General features: G+C 33.8%; 3 protein-coding genes across 5 annotated transcripts; 1 reads left to right on the top strand and 2 right to left on the bottom strand.

Annotated features, from left to right (window-relative positions):
• Positions 1-1127: 1127 nt before the first annotated feature.
• On the top strand, positions 1128-4077 carry LOC129896811 (uncharacterized). The gene is made up of 6 exons (XM_055972786.1): positions 1128-1236; positions 1340-1460; positions 2210-2567; positions 2827-3373; positions 3461-3516; positions 3796-4077. Exons 1-6 carry the CDS (start codon positions 1200-1202, stop codon positions 3835-3837), a joined length of 1161 nt encoding a protein of 386 aa, XP_055828761.1. The 5' UTR covers positions 1128-1199; the 3' UTR covers positions 3838-4077.
• A 954-nt stretch (positions 4078-5031) lies between these two features.
• LOC129896909 (ubiquitin-conjugating enzyme E2 2-like) lies at positions 5032-11714 on the bottom strand. 3 transcript variants are annotated; one of them, XM_055972901.1, is made up of 6 exons: positions 11615-11714; positions 10898-11031; positions 10724-10749; positions 9756-9845; positions 9579-9667; positions 5032-5524 (listed from the first exon to the last, which is right to left on the bottom strand). In XM_055972901.1, exons 2-6 carry the CDS (start codon positions 11020-11022, stop codon positions 5396-5398), a joined length of 459 nt encoding a protein of 152 aa, XP_055828876.1. In that variant the 5' UTR covers positions 11023-11031; positions 11615-11714; the 3' UTR covers positions 5032-5395. The 3 variants fall into 3 exon arrangements, with proteins under 3 accessions (XP_055828876.1, XP_055828875.1, XP_055828874.1); XM_055972900.1 differs by having other exon boundaries at positions 11501-11712; XM_055972899.1 differs by having other exon boundaries at positions 11496-11711.
• A 2644-nt stretch (positions 11715-14358) lies between these two features.
• On the bottom strand, positions 14359-17857 carry LOC129895752 (WRKY transcription factor 72A-like). Its single transcript, XM_055971515.1, has 5 exons — positions 17707-17857; positions 17252-17329; positions 15632-16150; positions 15288-15401; positions 14359-15196 (listed from the first exon to the last, which is right to left on the bottom strand). The coding sequence occupies exons 1-5, from the start codon at positions 17827-17829 to the stop codon at positions 14435-14437; spliced, it is 1596 nt and encodes a 531-aa protein (XP_055827490.1). The 5' UTR covers positions 17830-17857; the 3' UTR covers positions 14359-14434.
• Positions 17858-18134: the final 277 nt, after the last annotated feature.

The raw sequence follows: 18134 nt of genomic DNA, 5'->3' as shown, positions 1-18134 counted from the left end.
TTTTTTTTAACTTAGCTGCGCAAAACACTGGGCCGAATATAAAATATTACACTATTTTTACTTTAGTGGAGAAATATACGAAAGAGAGGTAAGCTTGCGGATTAAGTATTAGGGGTAGTTTGGTTTGAATATAAGTTATAATAAGATAAGTTGTGATGAAATTAGCTGTGATAGGATAAGTTATGTTGAGATTATTTTTTATTGAGTGTTTGATTTGTTATATTCAAAATAATTTGCACGACATAAAATTTAAGAATAAGTTGTTTGTTTACAAAAATATCTTTAGCTTTTTTTTAGTTTTTTATATTTTATTTGCAAGTTTTGGTTGTTCAATATCTATTCTTAAAATAAAACTTTCATCTTTTTGGGTTTAAATATTTTTGTGTGTGCATACCATGATGTCTGTATGTATTTAAAAATAAAATTTTCTTCTTATTTAATTTAAAAATAGAATTTCCATTTTAAGTTTGTTAAAGTAAAAAATGATTTATGAGAAATCAAAATTTAAATAAACATAAGAATTAGTCAAATAATTTTATAAATAAAAATTATATTATATTGTGTAATTTTTTAATAGAAAAAATATGAAGAATTATTATAAAAATAAGGAGTGAAGGTTGTGAATGTTGTTATATATGGTATTAAAAAAATGTAAATATATATGAACTTGAAAAGTAAGGTATAAAAAGGATTTAAAGGGATATTTTTGTCATTTACCTATTTTATCCCGGGATTAGTATACCATCCAAGAGGAGATATAACTTATCCCATCACTAATTATTAATACCGAAATAAGTTATCTCAAAATTGCCAACCAAACAACAAATTAAGTGTCACTATAATTTAATCTCATCACTATATGGTGTTATCCTTCACACCAAACTAGCCGTTAGTGCTTAATCCTCACTAGTTAATTGTTAATGCAAGTATGAAAGTCGCTAACTCAGCAATTAACGGTTAGTGTATTCAAAATTTGAAACCAATTTGATAAGAGCGTGTTTATTGGGCCCATTAGACGGGCCCAGCCCAAAGAGCCGTTTCTACAGAATTTTTAGATTGAATTTTGAAGCAGTTGTAAAATTTCCCGCCCAAACGTCACTGCCATCTCTTGGGAGTATATATAGGCAAGCCCTAAGTTCATAACTCCAAAACTCTCATCATTTTCCTTCATCTCTCTCCTGAAAACCTAAAATTTCTCAATGGAAGTCTCCGGCAAAGATCAATCTTCTGTTTCTGGTATTATTCTCCACTATTTAATTCCTGTTTTTTTCGTTTATGATTGTGCGTATACGTTCATTTCTCAGTATGTGTATATGTGATTGACTGTGTTTTTTTGCAGCGAATGCAAAGCGATCATCATCAGCAACGAAGCTTCTTCGATATCCACTGCGATCGGGCACTAAGACCAAGGAGGAGAAGCCTCCTCTGACTGATTCTTCCAACTCATCGGTTCCCAGAAGGTCTGTCTCTATTACTGTTACTACTACACCGATTTTTAGTGCGTGTAGCGAATTTAGTGCGATTAGACTGTAAAAGACGGCGGTTGCATGAGTATATGTTGTTTGAATGAATTATCTGGTCTTTTGCAAACCTAGAAATGCTAACCTACATTGAACCATCCGCCATGACATACCTATTTGTTTTGATTTTGTAAAAGGAAAAAGAAATTGCTGAATTATTGTATGCATGATGTTGAGCAGTTATTGATTCATCGGCCTACAAACCATATCCAGTGAAGAGTTTTCCTCTTAGATTATATATTTATATTCCTCTGAAATTCCTTTTCATGCAACTGCAGCGCACTACTATAGAATTGCTAGGAAACATTTAATAGGACCTAAAATTGTTTCTTCTAACTGCGTGGCAATTTTTGGTCTGGAATCAAGTAAACCCTCCTACCAAAATTTATTTAACAAAAACAAATGTTAACCAGTCTCTAAAGGTAAGGTTTTTCATAGCTTAATGTCCCTTCCCCATGTGATAAATGGGGTCTTGGAGAAAGACAACCTACATGTAAGTAAAGTTGCAGAGAATGCTTATCACTTTTCCTTTCGAATAGAAATCTAAACAAATTCAACTTTTGTCATGTACACAAGCGCAGATACTTTTAGGATGTGCACTTTTTCCAGTCATTTTTTTCTTACTTGAGCCAAATATTGTTTCCTCTGATGTCCATACTTGCTTAATTATTTTTCATCTCCCATTTTAGGGGAAGACCTGCCTCAAGTGTTAGTAAGAGTATTGGCGTCCTTGATCTCGGTAAGGAGAAGTCTGCTGCTAAACCTCCAAGAAGGCTGTCTATTCAGGCTAAGTCAAGTGCCAGCCCTGCCTCAAGAGCAGTAGGCACTATCACTCCTATTTCTGAGGCTAGAGCTAAGAGATCCGTGATCAACCAGGGGAAAACTAATACACCGCTTTCAGCAGTTGCAAAGTCATCAAATGGAAAGGAAATCAATCGTCTATTCTCTGCATTCTATTGGCTATCCCAGATTAAGCTCTCTGAATCTGCTGTTAAGCATTCAATATCTCTTGGGTTTTTCAAACTTGCTCTGGAAGCTGACTGTGAGGTAAGATATATGCCCATCAACAGGGTACCATTCTACGGAATATCTAATTATAATACACTGTTCCTTGAAGATCAAAGACAGATATCTACTTTTTATATTATTATTTTTTCTTATTAAGAAGCTTACTGCTGTCAATGAATTTCACTATTTTCCCCAATGCAATGCCGTAGAGAAGTTCAAGACTGCCTGTAGTTGGTGAATTAAGCTAGAGGATCAGACTACTTACCTCATATGTTATTCCTTACCTATTTTATTTCAGCCGCTTCAACGTTTGAGGGATGAGCTGAAATCCTATGTGCAACGTCATAGCCTTGTAGATCTCGGGGAGCCAGTGAAACAATTGTTTGAAAGCTACAATATTTCTCATGATTTTGAGCAGTTGCAAGTATCTGAGACTTGTTCCCATGCACCCGAAGATGGGACACCTTCATCTGATGATGAAATGCATAGCTCTTCATCTGTTGCTGGTACTGAGAAATCAGAACCTGAAGTCTTGAACAAAGATGCTACTGAAACTTGTCAAGTGACAGAACCAACTAAGGAGACTTCATCTGTTGCTGGCACTGAGATACTGGAACCTGAAGTCTTGAACAAAGATGCTATTGAAACTTGTCAAGTGGCAGAACCAACTAAGGAGGCTTCATCAAGGAAAGAAATTGCAACTAAGAACCGTAGATCTGTAAATAAGATTGCTACAACTCCAAAATCTACAGAGGTTTCTGGTACCATAAAAAAGAAACTTGAAAATCCTAAGCAAAAACCAAATAAGGGGAAAAGACAGGGAAAGAAATCTGCTGGAGTAGAAGGTAAATGTCTGTTTGTACCTTTCTTGGTAAAAGTCTTGCTGTTCATATTAGTGAAGTACTGAGGTTTATTAACTTTCTTTATCATAGGTCCTGCTAATGCTGGCACTGCAAAGATAGTCCTTCCAGAAGACAAAGAGAATATGGTAAGAAAAGATAATATGGCTTAACTTTCCTTTTGACATCCTTCTATTATTTAGAGTTTCAGAAGCTTTTTAAAAGTTTTTTTAGTTAATATTCTCAATCCTTTACCAGTGGACTAGTGTATTTCTCTGTCTTGTCTGATCAAATAATAAAATAAGCCTTCTCCTGTTAGAACTTCCTCTCCAAACATTGTTTTTTGAGTAAGGACTAACTGTAATCTTTAATGCAATTGTAAGCATATGCCTTATAATACCATAGTTAACTTTGCTCACTTTTTGCAGGATGCTCCACAGTCAGAAGAGATCAATGTTACAGAAGTTTAAACAGGTGTATGGAATCAAAGAATGTTGAACATACTTCTATTATGGTTATTTGTTTTGGTGTTCATAAGCAGGAAGGTTTTCCTTGTATAGATCATAGAAGGGTCGAGTGGAAGTGTCAATCTCTGGGGTGTGTATTTGAAAGAGTCGTGTTTTCTTTGTTTGGTTCTAGTTTGACCCAAGACTTTTGGGCACTATATATTATACATATGTTTATGTTTTAAATTGCATTTGGTTTTACAATATTCTGTGCAGTGAATAATTACATGAATATTGTTACTTGCATGTTTTTCATCCTCTAATAAGCGCAGTGACAATTGCGAGTACATTGCTGCAGCTATATTGGATCATACTAGTGTTTTTCTCAAATTTTAGATCAGTAGAGAGCTCGGCCGGTTTGTGTCGTGGCCTTGTGCATATACGGCCCCTTGGTCGTTCTGCTAGTTCGATTCGTTTGTCATGTTGCCTAGTCATTGCTGTTGGTGCTTTCCTATTTAGCATTCTTTGGGCATTTGAACTATATTGGAACTATATGGAAGTTTTAAGATTCTCAATATATTGCGATGGTTAAGTTGAGTGAATTTTTTTTCTTGTTCCCCACTTGGTGTTTGGAGCTCGTGGAGCCTTGATTAAATTCGGATTGCGTACTGCATGACTCATTCGGGGATGATGCTTCCGATGGAATTTTTTCCATACCAAGGTTCGAACTCAAGACTTCTGATTAAGAGTGAAGTAGTTTCATTAATATACCACAACCATGTTGAGTGAAACCGGAAACTATGTTACAACAATAATTTCACTTCATTTTTTATGATGCAACAGATTTCATCTCAATTACGGTTTTCCTGCCATTTTAACTCATTAGTCCTTTTGTCCCTGAAAAAAAAAATGACATGACATGCTAAATTAGTACAACATTCTAATTTTTTTTTTTCCTATTTTTCTTTTTTGACATTTTCTCACAAAATAATAATATTGTAGATATACCAAACATTAAATCACCTATACAATGTCCAAAAGTCAGTGTTAAGACTATCTTGGAACCATATCATCCATGCTTTGATACTTCCGCCTATTTAGAACTATTTAAACCCAGCTTTTTATCTGTTTCACTGGTAGACTTAATGAGATCAATAACTGATCATCAGTAAGAAAAGAGATTTGCTAATTAAATAACTAAAACGAAGTTGATAACAATTGATCCAAAAACTCATGAGAAGTCGTTGCTTCTTTTCAATTTAAACATATTATCATACATTAGGTCCGCAAGGCTTACAAGGTAAATCCAAACTTGACAGGAAATGGAAGTATTTGAAAATAATCTTTGTTGGAAAAAGCAACTAGCACAGTCTAATCAAATCCAATAACAGAAGACATAATCTACAGGAGCTTGACGAGCGGTGAACAACAATTGAGGGAGTAGCATAGAGCAACTATACTGGGACCAGCATGAATGTGCTCCACCAAAATTAAAATTCTAGACAAAGGTGTCTGGAACCATTACACAGATGAGTCCCCAAAGCTCATGATTGAGGTTTCAATAACCTCTATATTTGTGATATCAGTCTGCAGTCCAGCTCTGCTCCACGATTTCTCTAACTCTCCGGTTGTACTCCCGCTTATTCTCACTAAACAACCGAGCAGCTTCCGAATTTGCAGGAGAATTAGGGTTTGGATCACACAGCAATGACTGCAAGAATAAGAGAGTTATAATAATTTAAGCAAACAAGAAGTCTAAAGTTCCCTTCTGAAGGTGTAAGGTGCTCATCTGCATGAAAGTCTCCAGTGGTCAAAAGCAACTACAACCGGATCTCTCCCTAATCCGCCATTTGAGGAACATCATTTTCACCTCCATCCCCTACTTAACAAATTATTACTTATACAAACAAGAGGGGAAAAAGAGGGCTGGACCGCTGGAGTAAGCCCAGTACATGCAACACCAATACTCTTCTACTATAGCATCACCTTCTCTCTCTCACACACACACTGCAGTAACCATACATAATCCAGCCAAACAACAACCACAACCTATCCAAACCCCATCCCCCGCCCAATTTTTTTTAACAGAACATCTGTCTTGTCTATTTTCACAGAGGACAATCTAGGAGTCATCAGTATACAAGGACATAGAATTATGATACTCTGGCAATAAATAAGATGAATTTCTAATCTGATGTTCCCCTTCTCATGCTATACACTAAATAATCAACACAAATGCTTGAGCATTGCATTCATCAGGAAGTGCTAGTTAGGAGTTATTGCTCGAACACAGCTCCCTCATAATAACAAGTCCACGTATGTTGGTTTGTCTATGATGTAGAGATTAGGAAATCCAAGTATATGAATTCCAATTACAAGTAACACTATCAAGAAATGACAAAAAAAAAACAGAAGTACAAATATAAACACACTTTTTTCCCACAAGGTAGTACTATTTCTCTATTCAGGTCATCCAAAATGGCACATATTTTTTTGGAGAATTTCAATGGCGTATAGTTAACAGGATTAAGACTCAATTCTTCCATTCGAACAATTTTTTTAAAATGGTGGCAGGATTTCATCGATAACTGAAAAAAATAGGTCTTAGCACAGAGGTGTAGTGTTGAGAGATATAGGCCCTGATTACAAGACTTCCAAAAGAGAAAAACAAAAAAATCAAAAGCCAAAAACCTGGTCTTGTACCTGTAAGAGAGACCCTCTGAGATCAACTAGAGACTCTTCATCTTGCATCAAAGCTTCTTTACACCAAAAATTAAACAAAAATACACAAATCTAAATGACCTACAAACTTATCATCCTAAATGTTCTAACAACAAGAAACAGTAATATATTTTAAAGTCTTCCTTATGCTTTGGTGTGTGTGTGGGGGGGGGGGGGGGGGGGAGAGAGAGAGAGATTTATCCAAATTCTTCTCTTACTCGGTTTGTGTAGAAAATGAGAAAGGATATATCAGAGGGAAATTAAAGTTTATAAGATAGATAACTCAAAAAGATCCTTTTCTCCTGCCTTGTTTCCACCCAAACCAAGCAAAGGAAAGAAAATGATCTCCCTTCACCAGTTCTTTTTCAATCTCCTCCTATAATCCTTTTATTTAACTTCCTTTCCCTAGATACCATGCAAAGAACTACTAAGCTAGGACTGTAAAATCAGGATAGGATGTGCCCTTTCACACCGCAAAGTAAGAACTGTTTGATCACCTCCCCACCCAACAACCATCAGTTCAAAATTTAATGTCAATGCTTCTAAGATGAGTCATCCAAGCTCCAAAGTCCATATCCTTTGAGCCATGCCAGAATATAAGCTTCTTAAACTCTGTGTGAATAATGTTTAATAGGAGTAATTAACACTTCCTAAAACAACTATAAAAAAAGGCCAAGCACCTTACTTTGGATGTGTTTGTCATGAAACATTCCTATCGCAATCCTAAAACTTTTCCTTCTAAAGACCGTAATAGTACCTCCCATCCATTTAGTTCTCTCCAAAGAAGATCTTATTGCAAATTATTAGCAAATTTCTTCTTGCAGGTCAACAATCAAACAAAGGTGCCAAATGGTTGCTCAACTTAGCTATGAATGTTTGTGAGTATAACATATACATGTTCCTCACTGCCAAATATGAGTATAGTATTCATCTCTGTGATGCATGCACCAAACACTCCCCAAATCAAGATACTATAGGCAACTGAATAGATTTACCAGAGGATTGAAAATAAACTTACTGATCAAAGACTAAGCATGAAATCGAAGTTCCCGTATTTGATGCTCAGTTACAGTTATGCAATAAACTTACTTTGCCCTTCCATATTTCCTCCACCCTCCCATACAATAGATCCTTGTGGTACAGCCCTTCCCTGGACCCCGCGCATAGCAGGAGCTTAGTACACCGGCTGCCCTATTTCCTCCACCCTCCACATTAACATCTGTACTAATAGGTCTTTTGTTCAACACAATAAAACCATATTTACATGTTTTGCCCCAGTTTCTGTGAAGGATTAAACTGCACAATTTCAACATCTATCTAGTCACTTGAGTAACAATTCTCACCAGAACTTCCCTATTCTTCATCTCAGGAAGTGTCTGTCAATTCCTAAACCTGGACACATTAGGATATGGCTTTATCCTGTTTCCCAATAGTATTCTGCAAATGTTGAGGTCCTGTTATATTGGGGTTAATTGATTCCATGAAAGCGTAAATCCTGATTTTATTTCTCGCTACCACGGCTTCTATTTGTTTCTACCTTGTGGCACTTTCAAGGTGCCTTGAATAAGATTACTTAATAAAAGATGATAAAAGTTCTCCGTGTCGAGAGAGATCTGAGATTCCTTAAGTAACCTAGTGCTAGTGCTTTAGAACTTTCAAGAAATTCTTGCTAAATGAACACTGGCATACTCAAATAGCTCATTGATACTGGAGGATGTAAAGAGGGTTCTATATTTCCAACTACCATCAAACCAATCAAGGAGTTGAATCTGAGAAGCAAATTCCATGAGAAGAACTCCTACTTCACTCCTAAATCAAGACACCCAAGAGTAAATTCCTGTCTAGGAACTAAACAAACAGACTTTCCCTCAAAACACACAGTAACAATTTTCTGAAGAAGAAAATAGAAAAGCTAAGTAGGCATTTTGGGTAATATTTGGTTGAAGTTGAAAAGGAGCATTTAGAAGTAGTTACCTTTGGACATAAATTTCTCCGGGAAATAAAATTTAAGTTTTTTGAATGAAAACACCATTATTTCTCTCAAAAAGCTCCTCAAACAAATTTTGCAACTTCAAATTCCCTATTTCAAGCTGAAGTTGAAATAAAGGCCCATTTATGAAATAAGTATTGATTTGTAAATAATATTCAAGTTGAACTGAATGTCCAAAAAGGGCTCTTTAGCCCAATTTAAATATTAGTAAATATAATCAGCCAGCTTTTCTCAAGAAATTTATCCAAATAATAATAATGTTTATACTTGTGGGGCGATTTGAAATATTGTTTATTGTTTGGACAAATAGACTTTCCCTCAAATAAAATCACCAAAGAGAATAGATACGAAAGGATCATTTAGGTTAACTGTGTTGTGTTGACCAAAGAAAGTATTTTAAGAAGTTCCCGCTCCTTGAGAGCAGTTGTCTGAGAGAATTGTCATAATTCAACAGAAGTATTTGAGACCATCCTCTAGATAAAAGTTCTGATGTTTGGCTTTGGCTAAAGGTCCTATTATTTTACAGCTTTACAATAATCCTCCTTCCAGTTTCCAGATTGTCAAAGAGAACCCTTTCTTGACATTCTAGGAATCATACTAATTTTTGGGAGAAATGCTTGACAAACGGATCCTTAGAAACCCCTCCACAAACAATGAAATCTTTGGAATTACTTTTCGTGATTCTTCTATACTTACTTTCTCATTTAGAACTAACGAATTTACATGGAAATATCCAAGCATGAAATGCAAAAGTAGCATACAAATATGAGTAATCCAGCTATCATAAGGAATGGATTTATTTATTTATTTATTTTAAAAGGAAGCTATCATAAGGAAAAGCCATGCTTGTAAAATACATAACTGTAGCTACTGCTTACAACACCTACTTATCTGAATTTAACTATTGTTAGAAGGATCTTTTCACTGCATCTATAAGAGTAAAACTCAAGGAAACAAATAATAAACACAGTAAAACTCAAGGAAACAAATAATAAACTCGTCATTTTACAATGTTCTGTATTGTGGACTTTGAAATTAAATCTGAGCTCCATACCTGAATGGATGTAAGTATAGCTGCAACATCATATATTGGACTCCACTGGTTTTGCAGGATATCCAAACATATACTTCCGTCTGCATAAACTAAAAAAATGGAAAAGCAAATTACAGATTAGAATTCATTTTTCAATTCTCTAATGAATGGAAAACCACAACTACACCTCCAACTTACTATTTGGATGAAACATGCGAGAAACAAATCGCACTGTTGGTGGCTTGTTGGGATAATCCTCATTGAATTGAAGCGTCAATTTAAACGTACCTGATGTTCTCAAATGGTATTGTGACAGAACAAAGTAGCAAATACATGTCAGGAAAGGAGATATCAACACATAATTCACTAAGGAACAGGTACAGAATGCATATTTTTTCCTCTTCTATGGAGCAAATAGCAAATGTGCCAACAGCAATAGCACAAAATCAAATGACTTCAAAATGCATAACGCATTCTTTGGTCAGTCCAGACAAAAATGTAACCACATGATAAGTCCACTAGAGGATATTTTTGGTTCAACCAATAGCAAAACATGAGCCTTTTGTTACAAGATTAGGCAAGACAAGATAGACATTTCTGAAAGTTAAGCAGATGGAGCAGCCTAGCTGTGCCATACATAGCTAAATCACCAATTTTTCATAGAGTTTGACAAAATGCAAACAACCTATTGCAGAATAGTATAGAAGATTACTGTGCATTTCATCACGGACTAACTTGCTTTTGGCATTAAGCAATAGAATGATGACAGATAATTAGGTGGAAAATCATAATCATATGATCAGGAAAGCTCGGATTGGGAGATCAAAGAAAGAAATCATTGCCATCAGAGCACAAGAATATGATCATAAATACCTTGTCCCTGCTGAATGATTTAAAAAAACTTACAACTGCACTTGTTTCTTATCATTGCCTTCTCCTTTAAATTCCTCTTTATATTATCGCATATGGAGTGGACAGAGGGGGCATGAGATATAAATGACAAATCAAATGACAGAAAAAACAGGCTTAGAAAATTGAAACATCATACTATGCATAGACAACCACACATAAAACTAGACCAGACAATTAGCAAGCTAACATCATATGTCAAACTACTGTGCTCTGACATTCTTTAAGGCCAGTGTTTAAATGCAAGGAAAACTCACCTCCATCCCAAGAAGTATCATCAGGACTGCGTGCCGCACCAAGAAAAGCAATTGAAAAAAAAAGAAGAAATTAGTTTAGTTATATCTAGTAAAACATGCCAAATAGATGTACCAACAGACAAGTATAACTAAATTCAAAACACATTTCATGAACTTCAATTACAAGAGACTCACCCAAATATAACGGCGTTCCAAAGCATAATGTTATTGTCTTGAGGAGCACCACTAATACCAGCAGGAGGATCCTGTTGTAACCTCTTGAAATCCCTCATCAGTCTCTTCCTTGCAGGAGTTGACATTTTAACTACCTGCACATCACCATGATAAAATTAACACAACCAAGCAGTTAATTGGAAGCATCACTTTCTTCTTTCATTGATAATTTAAGAGAAGCATCACTTAAAGTAAAACACCAAGCAATAGAAACAACATTAATGAGTATTCACTGCCTGCTTAATCAAATCGATCCTATATTAGTCAGTCAAAATCCAGCATACTACACTATGAAAGCTGAGATTGCGATCTCTAAGCTAAATTGGACTAATTATGAAACACAAAAACAAAAAACGCCAAAGATTAACAAATACTAATTCATCCTTATAGTGCGATGCAGCTTGTCATGAATCATGATGAACACGAGCAGAAGGAAAGTGAAATTCAAATACTTTTTTCTCGAATTCGTAAGATCCACTGATAATCCAACAAAAAAAGCAGAAACTGATGTTTCGGCATATAACATACGAAGAAATTCAATTCAATTCAATACAATTACCTAACAGGGAAATTCAAAGAGAAGGCGTGAGCTAGGGTTTTGCTTCAGCTATGGAGTCCTATGTCTGCTGGCGAATCGAAGAGAGCAGAGATGAATAATGAAGTAGAATTGGGATTCACAATTTAGCACTTCTTTGCATTTTCAATTTGCTTCACACCACCCACCCCCTACGTACCCCGCTCCTCAACGCAACTTGCATTAGGCGTTTAAACTTTAGTCCTTATCCCTTATTATTATTGGTCATGGAAAATTCCAGAAAGGCATCTTCTTTCACGTCATTAACAATAGACAATACTACTGCCAAAATAGAAACTGATTGACAAAGTTTTGTTTATTTGCCTAAAAGGTCCGTAATGGATTCCCAAATGTACACTTTAGGTACTTTATTTATATTGATTAACGAAACATGCAATGAAGGTTGAAGACTTTGAGACAGAGCTCAAGTCTAAAAGGTTTAGATTGAGTAGGACTAACAAAGAATATTTGAAGCACAAATTTAGTAATGTGAATCATAATAAAGATGTGAAAGTGAATATTGATACTCAAGTCATCTCCAAAAGAATAAGTTTCAAGTATCTTTAGTTAATAGTCCAAGAAAATTGGGAGATTGACGATGATATTTCATATCATATTGGAGTAAGGTGGATGAAATAGAGGCTTGCATCCAGCGACTTGTGTGATAAGAACGTGTCACCATATGTTGCTGTTTCAAATTTGGTACTTTCATTGTGTAAATTATGGAATTGAATTCGATTTGAATTGCAAATCACATAAGTTATAGCGTTCAATCTTGGACATTATGATTACATTCAGGTCTAGCTAATATTTTTTTTCAAACAAACACCGTAATTAATTATAGATGTTTTGACTTTTTTTTTCAACATTTCAATAGAGAATTATGTTCCCAATTTTCTTTTGAAGACAATATTTTTCGTTGACATAGGAAAAAAAATTAAGAACTTCTCCATATATATATACATATATCAAAACACAATTTTAAACGTAGTCAAATAAAGCATAGTGCCATAGTACGCAAGACCTTTTCTTTAGTTCAGTTAAATAATATTGAATAATGATATATTGTGATGTTTATTGGATAATAATTTTAAATGCTAGATTTTTCAATAATTGGTTAAGGTTTTCCACTTCTAATTAAAACTAAATAAAAGCCATATTTATTAGCTAGCCAGACTAGACAAGTACAAAACTACAAATTAAAAGTGCATAATGACAAATGAGACCCCAAATGACACAAACTAACAAAACGAATTTTCACTAACAATTCCAAAAACCAATTTTAATTTATTAATATTAATAAAATAAATGATTGTTTTGGTAATGAACGGAAGATGAAGCCATATATTACTATGTGAATAGGCTGGCCAATAGGAAAGATATAACTTATAAGTACAAGTATATATCCATCTACGTCATAAATGACTTTGCATGACAATGCACATTAATTTTTAATTATTTCCATGTTATCCCTAGTTAACCTATTATAACCTTGACTTCATATCTACAAAAATGAAAACAAGAAATTAGAAAATGCTACAAAAGCTAATCAGAGCAAATCCTATCGAGATTGACGACAACTCTCATTCAAAGCTTGACTTTGGTTGACGCAATTCTCTTTGGTATCTCTATTTTTTTCACGTAGGATGAAGATATGATATGAAATTAAATGAACAAATAGAGATTCATATAGTGAATTTCAATTTATTTAGAATTAAGGTACAATTACTATTATTTAAAAACTTTCTATGTGAAATCTGAATGAGATTTCTAATTTGTTTTATTTAAATAAAGATAAACACTTTGGATTGCAGTAATACGCGATATAACTGCAATTTCAACAATTACTTAGAGTATTAAAAAAAAATAGTGCAACTCAAAATCGTTAAGTTCAAAATAAGATTATCCTAGGATTGTAATCCTGTTTAATAAAAATTTTATTGTGATTTTAACCAATACCTACTGCCAAGCACTAAATAAATATGATACCGAATTTAATAGGGAGATAAATCCTTAATCCCGGTAATCAAACAAACCCATTTAAAAGCCAACCTCCTATTTTCTCCAAATGGTCTATCTTGTTTTGTAGTGTTACAATGATACTTCCTAAGTACACTTTTAATTATCTTGATTATTTAAATTTTAAAAATAAAAATAAATGTTTATTTTAATACTTTCTCTGTTCTTTTTTACTTGTCAATTTTTGACTTGACACACCTATTAAGAAAAACAATGATTTGTATAGTAATTTTACTATTTTACCCCTATCAATTGATAGAGTTTTAAACATATTTACTTATTATATTTTTCAAAGATATTAATTCAATGTTAATAAGTTAAAGGTATAATAGGAAGAAAAAAATTGTCCTTTCTTGATTTATCAAAATTAATAAGTAAAAAAAGAAATTAAATTAGAAAATATTTAACAAATAAATAGAAACGAAAAGAGTATAACGACAAGTTAATGTGTATAGAGGAAAGTATAGTATTTTTCTTTATTACTTTGTCTTTAAAATACTTTTATCGTACACGCAATTCCATAAGTATTGTTTTACTTTAATCATTTCGAAAGCCACCAGTTTGAGAAAAGGAAAAAGAGATGTCCAGTACCTCATCAATTCTTGTGGACAAATTCAATTAATTATCAAAATCATAAGTAATTAAATAGGTACAGTATAGTCAATTCAATCTACCGATCAGGGTATTTTAATTCTTACAATGTAAATGCTAATTAAATATTAGTGACTTCAGCATAACGAAGTGTCAATTAATTTAATGAAAACTAATGAAAATATCTACACTTTGGACTTCATATTTCCAAATCATTTTTTTAAAAATAAAAATACAACCTGATTAATTGATAATGCCACTACCAGTTTCTTACTTGTACAAGCAAAAAATCTAACTAAAGAAATTAAAATGAATCAGTGTGTATAATCTTTGTGATCACCGGTAGAGGTGGATGGGAAGCTGCAAAGCACTGGAAATGGCTCAGTAACCTTCAAATTCTGCCCAGATTTTTCATCCATATGATGATTTCCGCTGCGTGAGCCAATGATAGATGTAAGAGCAACAGCCAATGCAGATTGAAACTTCGGGTCGGATGTTATTGCTTTTGTTGCAGCTGCAATTGTGTCTTGTTGTAATAAAGTTTGTGAAGGCGTCGTGCTTATAATATTGTTTTGTAGGTAAGATTGTGAAAGAATTTCTTGGTTCTTGTGATAGGCTTGGTTATTTCCGTTACTCCAAGACATGTGAAAAAGAGGATTAGATTCAAAGGAACTGAAATTGAGAATATTCGTGGTAGAATTATCATTATATCGCGGGGGATAATTAGTGTTCGTTCTGTGATGGGGGACGGGCAATGAGGAAGCGGACGAGCTTGATGTTAAATCAAGAGTGATAATAGGGTACTGCGAGTGTGATGAAGAAGAAATGGATGAATTTGGAAGGTAAAATGGGTTTGGTTTTGAGCTATTAGAGAGATAATAGTTGAGCGCGTTGGTTGGGGCAGAGGTTGTGGTACTTGTGGCGCCCGATCCGGAACTGGATGAACCGGACAATAGCATGGAAGCGGCTGCGGAAGTGGTGAAAGCCATTGATGTGGCTGAAAGAGGAAGTGGATGGTTATGTGTTCCTTCATATGTAGTGATTAAGATTGACATGTCCTGAATGCATCTTTGAACCTGAAAAAGATGAGATTTTTTAAATTAAGACGCATTCTGATTATTTATAAATTATTTTATTTCGAAAAATATCTTTCATTATATTGAGTACCTGTTTTCTTACAGGACAGGATGGTGCTACCGTACAACGGTAGTAAGCTCTAGGACATGGGTTCCCTTTTGAAATTTTTTGTCCATATTTCCTCCATTGACATCCATCGTTCATCTGATGATCAGAAAATAAAACAAAAAGTTCATTACCAACGTACACAAAATATAGCACCGATTGTATTCTTCACTTAATTTAACTAGTACATCATTAAGCTTGTGACATGAATTTTTCATAGATTCTTTATCTTCAGTATTATTGTTTTGAGACCGATTAAAAAAAAAAGTTCATATAAACTGAAACATAGTGAATACGTTAACTTCATGAAACGAAGTTGATATCCTTACCGTTGGGGTATCACATCTAACTCTGACAGAAACCTTTGCTCTTTTAGTAGGGTTTTGTTGTGCCACATCATCTTCTTCATTCCTCATCGTCTTGAGAGCTTTGTGAGCTGGTGGCCATGTTTCAGCTCCTTTTTCGTCGTCCTTAAATTCTCCTAAGCTATTCTCCAGACTGACATTTGAAGGTGAAGATTTTGTAGGCTTATTCGTAAACGATTGAAATTTGCAATCCAATCCTAGGGTTAGGTTATCTTCTTCCTCCCCATTCTCTTTTCTGCTCAAAATTAATTTGGATAGCTCCTTTTTAGTGTCGCTTGAAGTCCTTCCGAGGCTAAGGGACACAAGTTCAACTTTGTCATGTTTAACATTATTAGTTTTTTTAGCATCTCTTTGAGCAACTTCGTGGAATTGCATCTGAAGGTTCTGATAATCTGTCATAATTCGATCTAAATGCTTCTTCAGCCTTTGATTTTCTTCCATTACCTCTTCCATATCGGCTTTGGCTGATTCCAGCTGATCGTCCTACAAATATCATTCAAAAACCAAAAGAGAAATAAAAATCAGATGAATTACTTTTGATACTCAAAATGAGAAAATTGATTAAAAGATGTTGTGTTTATATATGGTGAACCGCTGACTAGCACACAATCATAGCAAATAGCAAAAATAACACAAAAAGTTAATGAAGTTCAGCCAAACTTAGTCTCCTCCAGGCAAAAACTGAAAGAATTTTCTGCTATTATACTAACTTAGTCGAATCTGGTTAAATTTTTATATTATTTATGTAATTGTATGCTAGTTAACCTCACCATCTTTTCAAAATGAAAAATTAGGATAAACATATTCTTTTTCGTGATTATTAGTCTTACCCAAACAAGAAGAATATAACAAAGTGATAGAATAATCACGTGGTATTTTATAAGGAAAAACTATACTATTATATATCCAAAAGTCAAAACAGGTCGGTTGTGATCATGAGTAAAGGATGACTATGCCCTAGCTACTTCAATTGCTGCGGTCAAAGATTTTGAAATTGAAAGGACTGAAAATTAATGTTTGACAACTATACCGCGGTTAGTATGACTTTAATGTTCCTGCCAAAATATTTTTGGTTGACTTATCATGCATCCAATTACCTTACTTTTCACATTTTCATCAACTGTCCATTCTATTGTTCCTACGTTCTCAGGAGTATCATATGTAGAGTATATATGAACGTGCCTTGATGTGGAAGGCATCAACCTTTTATAATTCAGAGGGAAGTGGATCTAAGATTTCAAATTGTTGAGTTCATACAACGATATCAACTTAATATATATACAATAATAAATGAGGTAGTTGACAAATAAATATTTTTAATATATATACAAGATCTAAGCAAAAGCTACTGAATTTATACTTTAAATCTTTTTTTGCTTCAATATTATATGATGATTTTGAAATAATCCTAAATTTTAAAGAGATCTTGCTGGATATATAACACTTGATCTTGCTACTAGTATTATTAATTGTAAAAAGTCGCACTAATAAAATAGAAACTTACCATGCATAAATCAAATATCATAAACAAATCAAACTCAAGAAAATGGACAAGATATTGTTGAAGGAGATATATAATTATACCTCCTTTTCACTGGCGTGATCCTTTTGATGAGAGAACTTCGAAATATCATCCTTATAGACTTCTCTTTCCTTTCCAATCTGAAACATATATAGTAGATATCATCCACTGATCGATCGATCCAATACTATGTAAGAACGACCATATATACTGTTCATGCATGTTTGGATTATTTTGATATATAATCATTTGACTATTTTCCAATTGACGCCTAGGTATATATATATCCAGCGACTATTTTCCAAGGGACCTGTTTGGAGTTGTTTTCAATTCTCATGCAAAATATAGTTTTAAATTCTATAGTTGTCCCTTAAATTTTATCGTTTTCCTATCGAGTTAATTAGATTTAATAGCTGGATGAATATATATATATTCATTGTTTCGTTACATAATTATTAAGATTCAAATCACAAATAGCAAAATATGTGGAGGAATATTGAAAGAATTGATTAATTACCTTAAGATTATTAATATCTTCAACAAAAACACCTTCTTCATGATGAGCTCTAACCTTTATGTCCTCTTTGACTACATGACCTCCATGAATATTAGATTTTCTGAAAGCAGCCTCCATGTGCATACACCTTATCTTTTTCTCTTTTTATGCGAGTTCTATACCTTTCTATATCTAAAAAACAATTTATGGTGTCTTTTATAAGGATGAGCCAACAGTATTTGACTTGTCCAAAATAATTAAATTCAAATTCATTGGCTTACCGGCACCACAAACAAAACAAAAAAAGGTCAATGGCCCAGTTGCACACAACTTAGGAAATATACTCATATTTAATTAGGTTTTTATTTTTCTAATATAGAAAAGACATTAAAAAAAAGGTTAAAGAAGAAATCTTCAACGTTCAAGTCTTTTATATAACATGTCAGAAA

Source organism: Solanum dulcamara, chromosome 7 (genome assembly GCF_947179165.1).
Source record: "Solanum dulcamara chromosome 7, daSolDulc1.2, whole genome shotgun sequence".
Taxonomy (NCBI): domain Eukaryota; kingdom Viridiplantae; phylum Streptophyta; class Magnoliopsida; order Solanales; family Solanaceae; genus Solanum; species Solanum dulcamara.
This window is presented reverse-complemented; position numbering and strand designations above follow the sequence as displayed.

Excerpts from the sequence above, each read along its gene's own strand:
- LOC129896811 (XM_055972786.1), top strand. The coding sequence starts at position 1,200 with ATGGAAGTCTCCGGCAAAGATCAATCTTCTGTTTCTG. Across the intron at positions 1,461-2,209 it reads AACTCATCGGTTCCCAGAAG|GGGAAGACCTGCCTCAAGTG; the intron begins GTCTGTCTCTAT and ends CTCCCATTTTAG. Across the intron at positions 3,517-3,795 it reads CAGAAGACAAAGAGAATATG|GATGCTCCACAGTCAGAAGA; the intron begins GTAAGAAAAGAT and ends CACTTTTTGCAG.
- LOC129896909 (XM_055972901.1), bottom strand. The coding sequence starts at position 11,022 with ATGTCAACTCCTGCAAGGAAGAGACTGATGAGGGATTTCAAGAGGTTA. Across the intron at positions 9,668-9,755 it reads TCGCATGTTTCATCCAAATA|TTTATGCAGACGGAAGTATA; the intron begins GTAAGTTGGAGG and ends CCATTTTTTTAG. Across the intron at positions 5,525-9,578 it reads CTATACTTACATCCATTCAG|TCATTGCTGTGTGATCCAAA; the intron begins GTATGGAGCTCA and ends TTATTCTTGCAG.
- LOC129895752 (XM_055971515.1), bottom strand. The coding sequence starts at position 17,829 with ATGCACATGGAGGCTGCTTTCAGAAAATCTAATATTCATGGAGGTCAT. Across the intron at positions 17,330-17,706 it reads AAGATATTAATAATCTTAAG|ATTGGAAAGGAAAGAGAAGT; the intron begins GTAATTAATCAA and ends TATATGTTTCAG. Across the intron at positions 16,151-17,251 it reads ATCACGCCAGTGAAAAGGAG|GACGATCAGCTGGAATCAGC; the intron begins GTATAATTATAT and ends TGATATTTGTAG.